Raw genomic sequence first — 14,807 nt, 5'->3', positions numbered from 1 at the left:
CAGGATTTGGGATTTGTCCCAATGTTTAGACATACTGTGCACAAACTGAAACTTGCTATCACTCTTTCAAATGCCAGTCCTAAACTTTTAGTGCTTCCTGTGCCCTTGAATTAATATATGAATTAATATATGACCAGGCATTTAAAAAAATTACTTGTCTCTCTTATCTATTCTTTACCAGAATGGCCTTTTCCACATTACTACCCCAGTGCAAGCTCCTCAGAAGTTCAGTCCTGACAATATAAGACTGATACAATGCTGTTCCCTGACTGTATGATGGAATAGCCTAATTCTGGCAATTAATAGATCTTTGACTATTAGCGGTAAATATGCCCAATGGCCTATGATGGGACACTAGATAGGCTGGGATCTGAGTTACTACAGAGAATTCTTTCCTGGGAGTCTGGCTGGTGAGTTTTGCCCACATGTTCAGGCCTTAGCTGATCGCCATATTTGGGGTCGGGAAGGAATTTTCCTCCAAGGCAGATTGGCAGAGGCCCTGGGGGTTTTTCGCCTTCCTCTGCAGCGTGGGGCACAGGGCACGGGTCACTTGCTGGAGGATTCTCTGCACCTTGAAGTCTTTAAACCACAAGTTGAGGACTTCAATAGCTCAGACATAGGTCAGGGGTTTGTTACAGGAGTGGGTGGGTGAGATTCTGTGGCCTGCATTGTGCAGGAGGTCAGACTAGAAGATCATAATGGTCCCTTCTGACCTTGAAGTCTATGAGTCTATGAAGTGATATAAGGCCAACCAATTTCACCTATATGTGCAGTACAGTTCCTGCAGAACTTCTGATTTTGTTCTCCTTCTTCTCTATTTTAGGACAATGGTGTGCAGTAAGACAGGCAGCAACCAGCAGAGTGTGAAAGCTATCGATGTTAACATTGAAAATGATCCCTCTCCAAGTGGCAGATACAATGCATTTTGTGTAAAAGATGAAGGTCAGCATTGATATGTCATTGAAACAATGTACTGTCACCATTGTCTTGCCTACAAAAAAGGACTTTTTTCTTACATTTTCCTACTAGTGGGAGCAATGATGGGAAATTTTGCAAAATAAATCCTTACGGTGTGTCTCCATTAAGTGAGGAATCTGTTGCAAGGACATGAGTTGCATGACATAGTGGTCCAACTTATTCTTGCAAGAGTTTAGCAAGTTCACACAGCAACAAGCCTACTGATAGAACCATTTTGGTGTTCACAAAACACATCTTACAACCTGAGCTGGGCTAATTTTTTTTGTCCAAAACTTTTTTCTGCAAAAAAATTCAGATTCAGCAACCAAACACTTCACAAAGTAGTTTGCTAAATTGTTCATGTCAAAAAACAAACAAACAAAAAATCTCAAGAGTCAGAACATTTAATTACATTTGCAAAATTAAATGTTTTGATTTTTTGGTTCCTTTAGAAATTTCCTTCCATCTTATTTTTAAAACACTCAAAATTGAAATAACATGTTTCTTTTCAGAATGAACAAAATCTCCCCCCCCTTTTTTTTTTTTCTTTTTGATTTACTGAAAATTTCAAAAAAAAAAAAATTCAGTTTGACCCAAAATGATTCCCCCACACACATTTTTTTGGAATTACCCATGAACCAAAAAAAATCATTATTCACACAGCTCTACTTACAACCATGGTTGTACCAATACATTCTGGGATTCATGAAGCACTGGTAGTGCTCAGCTATGTTGTTGGGAACAGGGGTTTTTGGATAATTTCCCAACACAAAACATTGTATTGTTGGTGAAGTTACTCTAGGAAGAAATCATCTAATACTACACGGCTAAAGACCTCATCTCAGATTAGGGTGACCAGATCACCCCGGTCAAATATCGGGACGCAGGGGGGCGGAGCAAAAAAAAAAAAAAACCCCCCCCCTTCGGCGACAAGCGCTGGAGGGAGGCCCTGGAGACGCAGGGGGAGCGTGGGGCTGGGGTGAGTGAGAGTCCGGCCTGGCCCCGAGCGCAGGCAGGACTCAGTCGGGCGGTACCTGGAGGGAGAGTAGGGGGGCGGCCCGCGGGGCCAGGCAGCGGCTGTTCTCCCCCCCTGGGCAGCGGGACTCGGGAGCAGCCGCTGCTGCAGCTCCCACTGCCACGGGGGGGAGGAAGCGGCCACGGCGCTCAGCGGCTGTGGCTCTGGCGCCCACGAACCTCCCGAGCCTGGGCCTGTTGCGGGGACCCAGCAGCGCACATGCTGCACCCAGCCCCTGGCCAGTCGCGTCTGGGCTGGCTGCCCAGCTGGTGCAATCCCGCGGGCGGCCCTGGAGTGGGGGCAACAGGCCCCAGCCCCGCCGTCCCGCTCGGGACCTGCAGGGGAACGAACGGGGCTGGGCTGCCGATGCCTCCGCCCCGGGGCCGCCGTGGGATTGCACCAGCTGGGCAGCAGCCCAGACGCGACTGGCCAGGGGCTGGGCGCAGCGTGCGCGCTGCTGGGTCCCTGCAACAGGCCCGGGCTCGGGGGGTTCGGGCCCAGGTGCCAGAGCCGCAGCCGCCCAGCGCCGTGGCCGCTTCCTCCCCCCGCGGCAGTGGGAGCTGCAGCAGCGGCTGCTCCCGAGTCCCACTGCCCGGGGGGGAGAACAGCCGCTGCCTGGCCCCGCGGGCCACCCCCCTACTCTCCCTCCAGGTACCGCCCGACTGAGTCCTGCCTGCACTCGGGGCCAGGCCGGACTCTCACTCACCCCGGCCCCGCGCTCCCCCTGCGTCTCCGGGGCCTCCCTTCAGCGCTTGTGGAGGGAGGAGGAATGGCGTGCTTGGGGAAGAGGTGGGGATTTGGGGAGGGAGCCAATGGGGGAAGGAAGGGGCGGAGTTGGGGCGGGAGGGGGCACGAGCCCTTCCGGGCTCCGGAGCCTTTGCTTGTTTGTCCCGTGTCCCAACCTAACATTGGTCAGGACACGGGACAAACAAGCAAATATCGAGACAGTCCCGATAAAATCGGGACGTCTGGTCACCCTATCTCAGATATTGCAACAAACCAGTGCAACTAATATTTGTGAAACACTTAAGAAGGCTATTATGTGTTGGCATGAGGTGCTGCACGCATATTATGATTACAAGGTATACCAGTCAGTTGGTATAGACCAGGCCTGCTTTGGGGACTCTGGACGTCACGGTTCATCCTGAATGTGAAACTAAAGTACTGTGCTAGAGGTTAACCTCAGTTGTAGATACTCAGATATCATGGCCCACCAGTAAAGATGTATTATGAGAAAAATATTGTTATTGATAGTAAATTTATCATACTTTTAAAAGCCGCTTTCCAGTATGGAAATTCAATCTCATTTTCAGCATTATACGGAACTGGATAAATTTAGGCATTCAAATTCTGTGCAGTTAAGAGTCACACTGGAAGACTTTGGCAGCTAGGGAGTCAGTATTCTGAACTCAGCATGTGGAATTAAATCTAGAATCTGTGTTCCTCATTCAGATAAAAAACTGAGGGACAAATTGTGCTCTCAGATACACCCTGTACATCCAAACTAACTCCATGGATAGCAGTGGATTTTCTCTAGATACATGTTTGTGTAACAGAATAATTTGGACCTGAGAATTTTTATATAAAATATAGACTGTACAGTTGAGTTAATGGAATAGTGGGGATGACCTGTTAAGCCCACAATGTGGTTTTGTGTGCCACTTCAAAGAAGGACAGAGATAGGCAGATGGCATTGACTGACACAGTACTTGAAAAACAGTAAACTCACACAGCACTTAGGGTGTTTTAACAAATCGTTAGTAGGGCTGTTGATTAATCGCAGTTAACTTACACAATTAACTCCAAAAAATTAATTGTGATTAATTGCACTCAAACAATAGAATACCAATTGAAATTTATTAAATATTTTGGATGTTTTTCTACATTTTCAAATATATTGATTTCTATTACAACACAGAATACAAAGTGTACAGTGCTCACTTTATATTATTATTTTTATTACAAATATTTGCACTGTAAAAATGATAAAAGAAATAGTCTTTTTCAATTCACCTCATGCAAATACCATAGGGCAATCTCTATGGTGAAAGTGCAACTTACACATGTAGATTTTTTTTATTACATAACTGCACTCAAAAACAAAACAATGTAAAACTTTAGAGCCCACAAGTCCACTCAGTCCTACTTCTTGTTCAGCCAATCGCTAAGACAGACAAGTTTGTTTACATTTATGGGAGATAATGCTGCCTGCTTCTTAATTACAATGTCACCTGAAAGTGAGAACAGGCGTTCACATGGCACTTTTGTAGCTAGCGTTGCAAAGTATTTACGCGCCAGATATGCTAAACATTCATATGCCCCTTCATGCATCGGCCACCATTCCAGAGGACATGCTTCCATGCTGATGATGCTCCTCTAAAAAATTAAATTAAATTTGTGACTGAACTCCTTGCGGGAGAATTGTATGTCTCCTGTTTTGTCTTACCCACATTTCATGTTATAGCAGTCTTGGATGATGACCCAGCACGTTCGTTTTAAAAACATTTTCAAAGCCGATTTGACAAAACGCAAAGAAGGTACCAATGTGAGATTACAGCACTTGACTCAAGTTTTAAGAATCTGAAGTGCCTTCCAAAATCTGAGAGGGACAAGGTGTGGAGCATGCTTTTAGAAGTCTTAAAAGAGCAACACTCCGATGCGGAAACTACAGAACCCAAACCACCGAAAAAGAAAATCAACCTTCCCTTGGTGGCATCTGACTCAGATGATGAAAATGAACATGCGTTGGTCCGCTCCGCTTTGGATCGTTATCGAGCAGAACCCGTCATTCGCATGGATGCATATCCTCTAGAATGATGGCTGAAGCATGAAGGGACATATGAATCTTTAGCACATCTGGCATGTAAATATCTTGCGACGCCGGCTACAACAGTGCCATGTGACTGCCCGTTCTCACTTTCAGGTGACGTTGTAAACAAGAACCGAGCAGCATTATCTCCTGCAAATTGTAACCAAACTTGTTTGGTTTGACTGAGTGGACTTGTAGGCTCTAAAGTTTTACATTGTTTTGTTTTTGAATGCAGTTTTTTTTGTACATAATTCTACATTTGTAAGTTGAACTTTCATGATAAAGAGATTGTACTACAGTACTTGTATGAGGTGAATTGAAAAATACTATTTTTTTTGTTTTTTACAGTGCAAATATTTGTAATAAAAAATAAATATAAAGTGAGCACTTTACTCTTTGTATTCTGTGTTGTAATTGAAATAAAAATATTTGAAAATGTAGAAAACATCCAAAAATATTTAAATAAATGGAATTCTATTATTGTTTAACAGCGCGATTAATCACGATTAATTTTTTTAATCGCTTGACAGCCCTAATCTTTAGTCAAGCCTGTGAATATAATGACATGACAATATCATGCTGAAGTGACAAAAGGTGTGCAGCATATCTGATCTATTGTTAGACAATCAAATATTGCAACATTTGACTTGAAAAGGTCCAGTTTTCTATCTATTCAATAACTTCTGCAAAGATCATTGTGCTACTTCCTCACTTTGACCATGTCACCCCTGTCTTTGAATCCTTCCACTGGCTCCCCCTTCTCAATGGCACCAAACACAAACTACATGTCTTCACTTTCAAGGCCCTTCACAGCCTATCCCCAACCTTTCCTATCATTTGTCATGGATTATCGTGTCAACTTTCACCTACTGCTCATTGATGCCATTTTCCTCACCCAATTGTTGCATTTTGAAACAAGCACCTTTCTCCCATGCTGCCTGTCACATGAGAGAAGCTCCCATAAATATCCACCCAACCAACGCATCTTCCTTCTTCAAATCCCTCCTTAAAACTCTCCCTTGCTGTGTGGCCTATAAAAACTGGGCAATGGTTAAGTAGTTAGGGTACTGATACCACTGCCTGTCACGCTGGCCAGTATTGTCTTATTGTTTCATTGTGCTCTGCCTGCCTGTCTCCACCCTTGTCTTATTCTTAAATAGTAAGGTCTGTGGGGCAGGGAGGGACCCTATTTGTTTTGTGTTTGTAGAGTGCCTAGCATAATGGGGTCCTGCCCTGTGACTGGGGCTCCTAGGCCTTTATTGCAATACAAATACATCATAAAAACCATTTTTCAAAACATGGAAGAAATTGTTTTAGGACACTGTGGAATTGCACAATGAAAACTGAGGGAAATGAAATATGGATACAGAAGAGACAATTTCTGAGCAGCTCATTTGTGCGGGGCAGGGAGGCCCCTGGTGAGAGAAAGAATGACTATACCAACACACTCATCTAACAGTGTTTAATTCAGCAATATTTCCAGATGACCACAAGGTGCCCTCATGCTTGAATATTCAACAGATATTGGATAAACAGTTTATGTTTTAACAAGAACTCTTAAGTAAAGGTTGGCTGGTCTGAGACCTGCGCCTCTTCATGACAAATTGTTCCACTTGGCTGGCTGCCTGTGAAGTTCTTTTCAAAAAGCTGCAGCCTTTTCACACATAATACCCTTTGTGAAGTATATTAATTATCATAAAACATGGCTGCTCACTGTATTTCTGAATGACAGCTGTATTGAGCCAATCACTGTTACAGTCTGTGGCTAATTCTCTGGAATGTAATATCAACATTCTAATGCTTATATGATTTTTCCCTCTTTTTGAAAAAAATGATTTTAATATATGTTTGCTATGGGAGAGTTACAAAAAAATACTAAAAGACAAATCCTGATCCTATTAAAATAGGGCAAAAGCCCATTGACTTCAATGGGTTTAATATTTAGCTCTAACCTGTGGAGCTCTCTCTTTAATCTCCTATCCTGAATACGCTGGATACACAGAGTTGCCCATAGCTGGGTTTAGTGTTCGTATAGTTTTTTGTGGATTGACGTCCATTAATCCTCATCCCTGTGCTATTTCGTGTTTTATCTAACCCTAGGCCCAAACGTATATAGTCCGATTCTGTTATCACTTATGCTGGTGTAACTCAGAAGTAACGCCACTGAATTCACTGGAGTTAGAATGGTGTGTAATTGGTGTAAAATCAGAGAAGAATGAAGCCTGTAGGGTACAGGACCTCAGTACTTTCTGTCCTCCCAGGAGGTACTCAGCACTTTGCAGGACTGGACACTGACAATGTAAGATGGGACTGTATCTTTTATTTGCATGTAAAGCATTATGCACATCTGTGACACTGTATAAATAATAATGATAGTAGTATTAAGTAATTGAATTTTTGCTGAATGAATATCCTAGATTTCAGAAGCAGCTGTTTCACCCCAGGCGAGTAATAACACTATATTAATTATTATTATTATTAAGCTCCTACAAATATGCTAGGTACCTCACAGTAACAACTACAGACATGACCCAAGACCAACCTGTTTTGCAGTTTTGTCAAAAAGACTAACTACAGGTCTAAATCTTTCAATTATTTTACTTTTCACTGAAATCTATTAACTCAGGCTTTGTCTACCCTAGCACTTTTGTCGGTAAAACTTTTGTTGGTCAGGGATGTGAAAAAAACCACACCACTGATTGACAAAAGTTTCACCAACAAAAGCACTGGTGTGGATAGCACTATGTCAGTGGGAGACGCTTTCCTGCAGACCTAGCTACCGCCGTTCGCTGGGGGTGGTTTAATTATGCTGGCAGGAGAGCTCTCTCCTCCTGGCGTATAGTGGCTACACGGGAGGCTTTACAGCGGTGCGGCTGCATCAGTACAACTGTGCCGCTGTAAGGTCTGTAGTATAGACATAGCCTCACTTGTTAGAGAAATATCATCATCACCTTTAATCAACAGGATTTTAACAGTGTTGAGGCAATATAACCATTAATGTTAAATGAATAAATCTGGCAGAATGTTAAGCAGAGCTCAACCTTTATGGAGTAAAATAAAATCTTTAAAAATAAGCCATTTTCCAACCTTTAATGCTATACAAAGTGCATTTGAGAGAGTCACAGCAGATTCCAGTGTAAACTATTCCAAAATTTTCTTCTAAGACCCTGATCCTGCATTCACTTATACAAGTGCTTAACTTTAAACACGTGAGTAAGTCCAATAGGACTGCTCACATGCATGAAGTTTGGCCCATGTACAAGTACTTATTTGCAAGATTGAGGCCTACGGACCATAATGCTACATTCTTTGCACACTCAAGGCTCTTAATGAACTCAATAGTAACAGTGTTCTCTAAAATCGAAGGAGTTTTGAGTGTAGAAGGAATGCAGAATCAATCACCTAAAGTTAAAATTTTCTGAATCAGCACCTTTCCCTCTGCACTTCTAGAATTCAGATCTATTAAATTGCACAAAGTCAGATGGCAGTCTTTGACACTAAAGGTTATGTTTTACCAGTGAGAGATGCAGCTGAAATATTTTAAGAATGCTGTTTTCACAGCACAGGGAGGTATATCTCATCATTGTGGCATTTGCTGTCAAAAAGACCCCTGTATGGAATGAAAAAGATGAACGCTGTGATAGTCTGAGATTTACTGCAGCTCTGAACACAAAATATATTTATGTGTATCTGCAGGCAGCCCCAAAAGTAAATTTTAAATAAGTACAAAAAATAGATGTTAATGCAAGAAAAAATAAGATATTGTAATGGCTGGAATGGGAAAGAAAAGAAAAGCCAAGAAGAGACAGAAGAGGAAAAAATTACCACCCTCATTGTGTTATATTTCTTTACATGTACTTAGGTCTTGTCTCCACTGGCAAGTTTCTGCGCAGTAAAGCAGCTTTCTGTGGTGTAACTCCCGAGGTGTACACACTGCCAAGCCACTTAGTGCACAGAAACTGCGCAGTTGCAGCGCTGTAAAAAAACCACCCCAACGAGAGGCGTACAGCTTTCTGCGCTGGGGCTACAGTGCCGCGATGCCAGTGTAGACACCCTGGTCGATTACAGTGCTGCGATTGGCCTCTGGGAGGTATCCCACAATGCCTGTTCTCGCCTCTCTGGTCATCAGTTAGAACTCTACTGCTCTGTCCTCAGGTAACCAACCGTGAGCTCCACCCCTTAAATTCTTTGGGAATTTTAAAAGTCCCCTTCCTGTTTGCTCGGTGATGCGTGCAGTGGTCTCAGCGCATCTTTCCAGGTGACCATGCCTGCTCCATGCACCAGGTGATTCCCCGCTTGGAGCAATGCCGAGTTGCTGGACCTCATCAGCATTTGGGGAGAGGAGGCAGTGCAGTCCCAGCTGCACTCCAGCCGTAGGAATTATGATACCTATGGACAGATTTCACGATGCACGACAGAAAGGGGCCATGACCAGGGCACATTGTAGTGCAGGGTCAAAGTGAAGGAGCTGCGGAACACCTACCACAAGGCGTGGGAGGCAAACCACCTCTCCGGTGCTGCGCCCATGAGCTGCCAGTTCTACTAAGAGCTGGACGCGATATTCGGTGGCAGCCCCACCTCCACTGCAAAGGCCACTGTGGATACTTTGGTGGCTCACGGGCCAGTCAAGAGTGGTCCGAGTCAGGAGGAGGAAATCTTGGACGAGGATGTGGAGTGGGAGGGGGACCCAGAGGCAGAGGATGACTCAGAGGTCAGAGATGCATGCAATCAGGACCTCTTCTCTACCCCAAAGGAGGCTAGCCAGTCACAGCTGTCGGAGTTTGGTGAAGCACAAACAGGAGAGGAGGCCCCTGGTAAGTGGCTTTGATTTTGGGAATCGCTGAAGTGAGTTGTTGGGGGCAGAAGGGTTGCGGAAAGCAGGCTTGTGTCTGTATGATGCGTGTACCACCACATGGCTAGTCTGAGTGGCGGAACAGGGTGTTGATTGGTTCCGTCACTTCATGGGAATCTGCCTCAGAGCTCTCCATGAAACTCTCAAGAAGATACTAGGCAATCCACTGCCGCAGGTTCTTTGGCAGAATTGATTTGTTTCTTGCCCCATTAAGGGTAACTTTCCCACACCATTCTGCCATCACTATGGGGAGGACCATTGCTGCACATAGGCGAGCCGCATAAGGGCCAGGGCGGAAGCCGCAGTCTTGGAGAAGACCCTCCCTTGATTTCCTGCTCACCCTCAGCAGTGAGATATCTTCCATAATGAACACAGCCTGTGGAAAATGCGGGGACAGTAATGATTATAAGGCCCCCCCCTACAGTGCTAGCTCTCTCCAAGAGCCAGGTGCCCAGTGTACAGTACAGTCCTAGAACACTGATTTCCCCTGCCCTCGCGTATTTTGGGGATCTTGTGGCTCATGTATTCTTGCCTGGGGTCAGCCAGTTAGTGACAGGTGTGTGAATAATGGCTGTGTTTTAAATCACTGAATCAGTGGCCTGTGTGTTGCAAACAATACTGCTTCTGTAAAATGTTGCATTTTGGCTTCACAGATATGACCTTGAGGTCCCAGCCTCCCTCTTTGTTATCTCCAGCTGAATGGCTACGCAGAATTAGAAAGTGGCCATGAAGAACTAAAGAGGACTTTCTGCGTGATGTCATGATGCACTCCGCGGCCGAAAAACAAGAATTGAAGGAGTGGCAGGACAGTGAGAAGAGGGACCGAAAGGAGAACATGGCGTGCCAGAATGAAGCCACGGAGCGGCTCTTAAATGTTATGGAGTGCCAAGCGGACACGCTGCAGGTGCTACTAGCACTGCAAACCAAGGAGCTCCGCACCCGCCTTCTCCTGCAGCCGCAAAACTCTTTCCCATGCGGCCCCCAGAAGCCAACACACTCTTATCAACCTCCTGGATCCAGTCTGTACCCGCTGCATTCCACTCCTGCCCAATCACAGTCCAGCCCTGCGGACTCCCAGTACCCACTGCACTCAATACCCGTCCCTCTGCAGTTTAGCCCGGCTGAAGTACAGTACCCGCTGCACTGTACTCCATAGGACAAGGTTGCATATGATACCTGGACATACACAAATCTTTAACCGTCCCAGGACTCCACCTCTGCCTGGGACCCTCCCTCCCCCACAGTGCTGATGTGTTTTTTTGTTTGTCTCTCTCCTCCGGTTGTTGTTTTTTAATAAAAGAATTGTTTTGGTTTGAAAGCAATCTTTATTCCATTAATTGAAAGCAAACAGAGACCTGCAAAGCAACAGGCAATTTTCTTAAACCTTCATAGTGCATCGTCTGCACCAATCACAATCACCTCCTAGTATTACAAGCACTTCACTCCTGAGCATAGCAACAAATATTAGTGGCTTTCAGCTTCAAATTGCTGCCTCAAGGCATCCCTGATCCTTATGGCCCTGTGCTGCGCCCCTGTAATAGCCCTGGTCTCTGGCTGTTCAAATTCAGCCTCCAGGCGCTGAGCCTCAGTGGTCCAGCCCTGAGTGAAGCTTTAATCCTTCCCTTCACAAATATTATGGAGTGTACAGCACGCGCCTATAAGCATAGGAATATTGTCATCGGCCAGGTCCAGCCTCCCATAAAGGCAGCACCAGCAGGCCTTTAAACGGCCAAAAACACACTCAAAAGTCATTCTGCACTTGGCTCAGCCTGTTGTTGAACCGCTCCTTGCTGCTGTCAAGGTTCCCCGTGTACGGCTTCATAAGCCATGGCATTAAGGGGTAGGCAGGGTCTCCCAGGATCACAATGGGCATTTCAACTTCCCCTATGATGATCTTCTGGTCTGGGAAGAAGTCCCTGCTTGCAGCTTCCTGAACAGGCCAGTGTTCCGAAAGATGCACGTGTCATGCAACTTTCCGGACCAGCCTGCGTTAATGTCCATGAAACGCCCATGGTGATTCACAAGCACCTGGAGAACCATAGAGAAATACGCCTTCCGATTAATGTACTCGTGGCTAGGTGGTCTGGTGCCAGAATTGGAATATGCATCCCATCTATCGCCCCTCCGCAGTTAGGGAAGCCCATTTGTGCAAAGCCATCCACAATGTCACTCACATTGCCCAGAGTCACAGTTTTTCGGAGCAGGATGTGATTAATGGCCCTGCACACTTCCATCAACATGAGTCCAACGGTCGACTTTCCCACTCTGAACTGGTTAGCAACCGATCGGTAGCAGTCTGGAGTAGCCAGCTTCCACAGTGCTATCGCCACGCGCTTCTCCAACGACAGGACAACTCTCATTCTCGTTCCTTGCGCCGTGGGTCTGGGGCGAGCTCATCACACAGTCCCTTGAATGTGGCTTTCCTTATTCAAAAGTTCTGCAGCCACTGCTCATCATCCCAGAGATGCATGACGATATGATCCCACCACTCAGTGCTTTTTTTCCGAGCAGAAAAGCGGAGTTCCACTGTGGTCAGCACCTCCATGAATGCCACAAGCAATCTCGTGTCGTAGCTACTACGCATGGCGAGATCAATGTCGAACTCCTCCCTTGCCTTTGTAGTTTAAGGAATAACTCCACTGCCAGATGTGACGTGTTAGTGACAGCGAGCAGCATATTGGTCAACAGTGCGGGATCCATTCCTGCAGATCAAAGAGGCAGGGCGCGCAGTACGCAAACCATTGAAAGATGGCGCCAAATGCGGACGGAAGCACAGGGGTTGCTGGGATGCGAAGCAATGCATCACGGGGCATTGGGACAGGACCCAGGATGTCCCACAACCCCCTCCGCCTTCCCACAGCTCTTAGCGGTAGAAGAGGAAGAGATGCTCTGTGGGATAGCTGCCCACAGCACCACTCCGAATACCGTCGCAAGTGCCGCAAGTGTGAACACGCTATTGCGCAGGCAGCCGACAGTGTGAACACACAACAGTGGTTTCCCTTCAGCACTCTCTGAGCAGTGATGTAACTGCCAGCGATGTAACTCTGCCAGTGTAGACATACCCTTAGAGTACTATTCAGGTGCTTAGTTTAGTAGCGGTATCTGAATTACATTATTTACATCACTGCAGGTTGCTGGTATTTTTATAACTTCAAGGGTCAAATCAAGCTCACACCTCAGTCACTGTTTCACGCTGTCTGTAGACTCAGGATGGCAGCTCGTTGATTTATATTCAATTCACATTTGAAAGGTTATCTTCTCAACACTTAGGGATAGAAACTTTCTTTATTTAAAAAAAGAGAGATTACATTCCGCAGGTTCCAACTATGCCATATGAGCCTCATGCAGGACAGATCTGGCCCAAGGGCTGTATGTTAACACAATCTGTTTTAAGCCATTCCACAGCAAAGTTCACAAGAATACACGTAAATACAGAAGAAATAAATAAAACAGGAATAATCATCCTAGGGTTCTGCTATCAAGCAGACTTTCCCCCAGGGAAACATAACATGCATTTTCAACCTCATATTTAAATAACAGTTTTGGTTCACTCTAATTTTCCTGTGTAATTAAAAACAAACAAACAAACAAACAATAGAAAAACACTATCACTACCTCCTATCAATAGTTCCTGAGCATTACTGGTTCCTTCTTTGTTTGAACCATTCATTTTATAGGCAACAAATGAGATCTTTGTAGTGTTCCACTGCAGACATGCAAATAAAATTTTGTTAGGCATAACCTCTGACTCCAAATATTCATCAAAAGTTGATGGATTATGTAGTTATTTCAATTTGCTTTTTCTTCGGCAATAAAGGGAAAATCAAGTTTTCGTTGGAATTTTCTAAGGCAAACATTTTTAAGTTTACTTTAAAAGAGTAAACTATAGATTTCTGTGTGTTTATGCTGATTCTTTTTATTTGCTATGCTTTACCATGGATATGGAAATTTTTCAATTTCTGTAGTTTTCTTTTCCAAAGCTTTGCATTTAGCTGCCAGTGAATTTCCAGCTACCTGGTGATGTCATTTAAACTAATAAATGAAGTTATTTTTACCAGCCATTCTCTGATGAAAGAGGTATTGGCATCCCAACAGCAGTTGCTTACAAGGAACACTTATATTGGTTGTGTTTTGGTTCTTTGCATTTCATTTCATCTCAGTGTTTATCTGGAAAAAGGAAAATTCTCCATGCTTAAGTATCTCCAAGATCAAGAAGGAAAGTAAAGCAGCCACCCTCATCTTTCAGAGATTTGGCATCAAGAGTGAGCTCTTCTAAACTCTTAATGATAGGACTACTCATCACAAACCCCAGAGATGGCTCTGGGAAAATTCTCCTGGCTGTCCTTCAAAGAAACCAGAAGGCAGATGTTTCATGGTAGCCTCCAGAATCTGGGAGTCAGTGAAACATATGGAATGGTAACTGGAAAGATTACTAATCCTGCCAAAAGGAGATTTACCTGTACGAGGAAACTGAGGTTTGTGTCTTTATTGAGTTATTTGTTTGTTTATTTCAGATTGTCCTTTATTTGCATATTTAAGTTTATTCAAGATGTCTCAGAAAACCTTTACAGATTCAACAGTTGCATCTAATTTAAGTAAAGAAAGTTTCTTTGCTGGAAACTGGGGATTTCTTTTCCCCTATAGAGACTTACATCAACGCTACTGAAAAATCACCTGCCACTAACTTTCTTCAGATGGTCATTACTCCTGAAGTCCAAGTCAAGACTGAATATGCAGTCTGACGTAATTCAGGTCTCTTAAACCCCCTTGTAAAGAAAAGGCTACTGAATCTATTGCCGTTCTGTAACCAGAGCTATCACTGGCCTTAACTGATTTGTTGGTGCCAAACAAACACTCTTAGGCCTTGTCTTTGCTGCACAGTTGACTCGAGTTGACACTTGACTGGTGCCTCTGACCCAAGTCCTGTCCATACACAAAAACCTCTTGTTCAAGCATGGTAGTGCTTTTCACTGAACGTCAGCTGGCCCAAGAGGGAGTATAGGCTCTAGTATTGCTAACACTTGAGCTATGAACATAACGTCTCTGCAGTGTGAACACGGGCCTAAGCCACTCAAGTGCTGTTAATTCTCCAACGTCTTCTCACAATTCCACCTGAGCTTAGGGTTGCCAATTTTGGTTGGACATATTCCTGGAGATTTAATCACATGACATAA

General features: G+C 44.5%; 1 protein-coding gene across 1 annotated transcript in view; it reads left to right on the top strand.

Moving 5' to 3' along the window:
• Positions 1 to 14,807, top strand: part of LOC113409534 (sushi domain-containing protein 5-like) — a 65,151-nt gene that overhangs the window by 22,648 nt on the left and 27,696 nt on the right. The window contains exon 3 of the mRNA XM_026663562.1: positions 824 to 942. Within this exon, the coding sequence (XP_026519347.1) occupies positions 824 to 942 (119 nt within the window). The remainder of the gene's footprint in view (positions 1 to 823; positions 943 to 14,807) is intronic.

Source organism: Terrapene carolina, unplaced genomic scaffold (assembly GCF_002925995.2).
Source record: "Terrapene carolina triunguis isolate 2854851 unplaced genomic scaffold, T_m_triunguis-2.0 Scaffold33723, whole genome shotgun sequence".
Classification (NCBI taxonomy): Eukaryota; Metazoa; Chordata; order Testudines; family Emydidae; genus Terrapene; species Terrapene triunguis.
The sequence above is the reverse complement of the archived record's forward strand: the minus strand, read 5'-3'. Positions and strand labels throughout refer to the sequence as shown.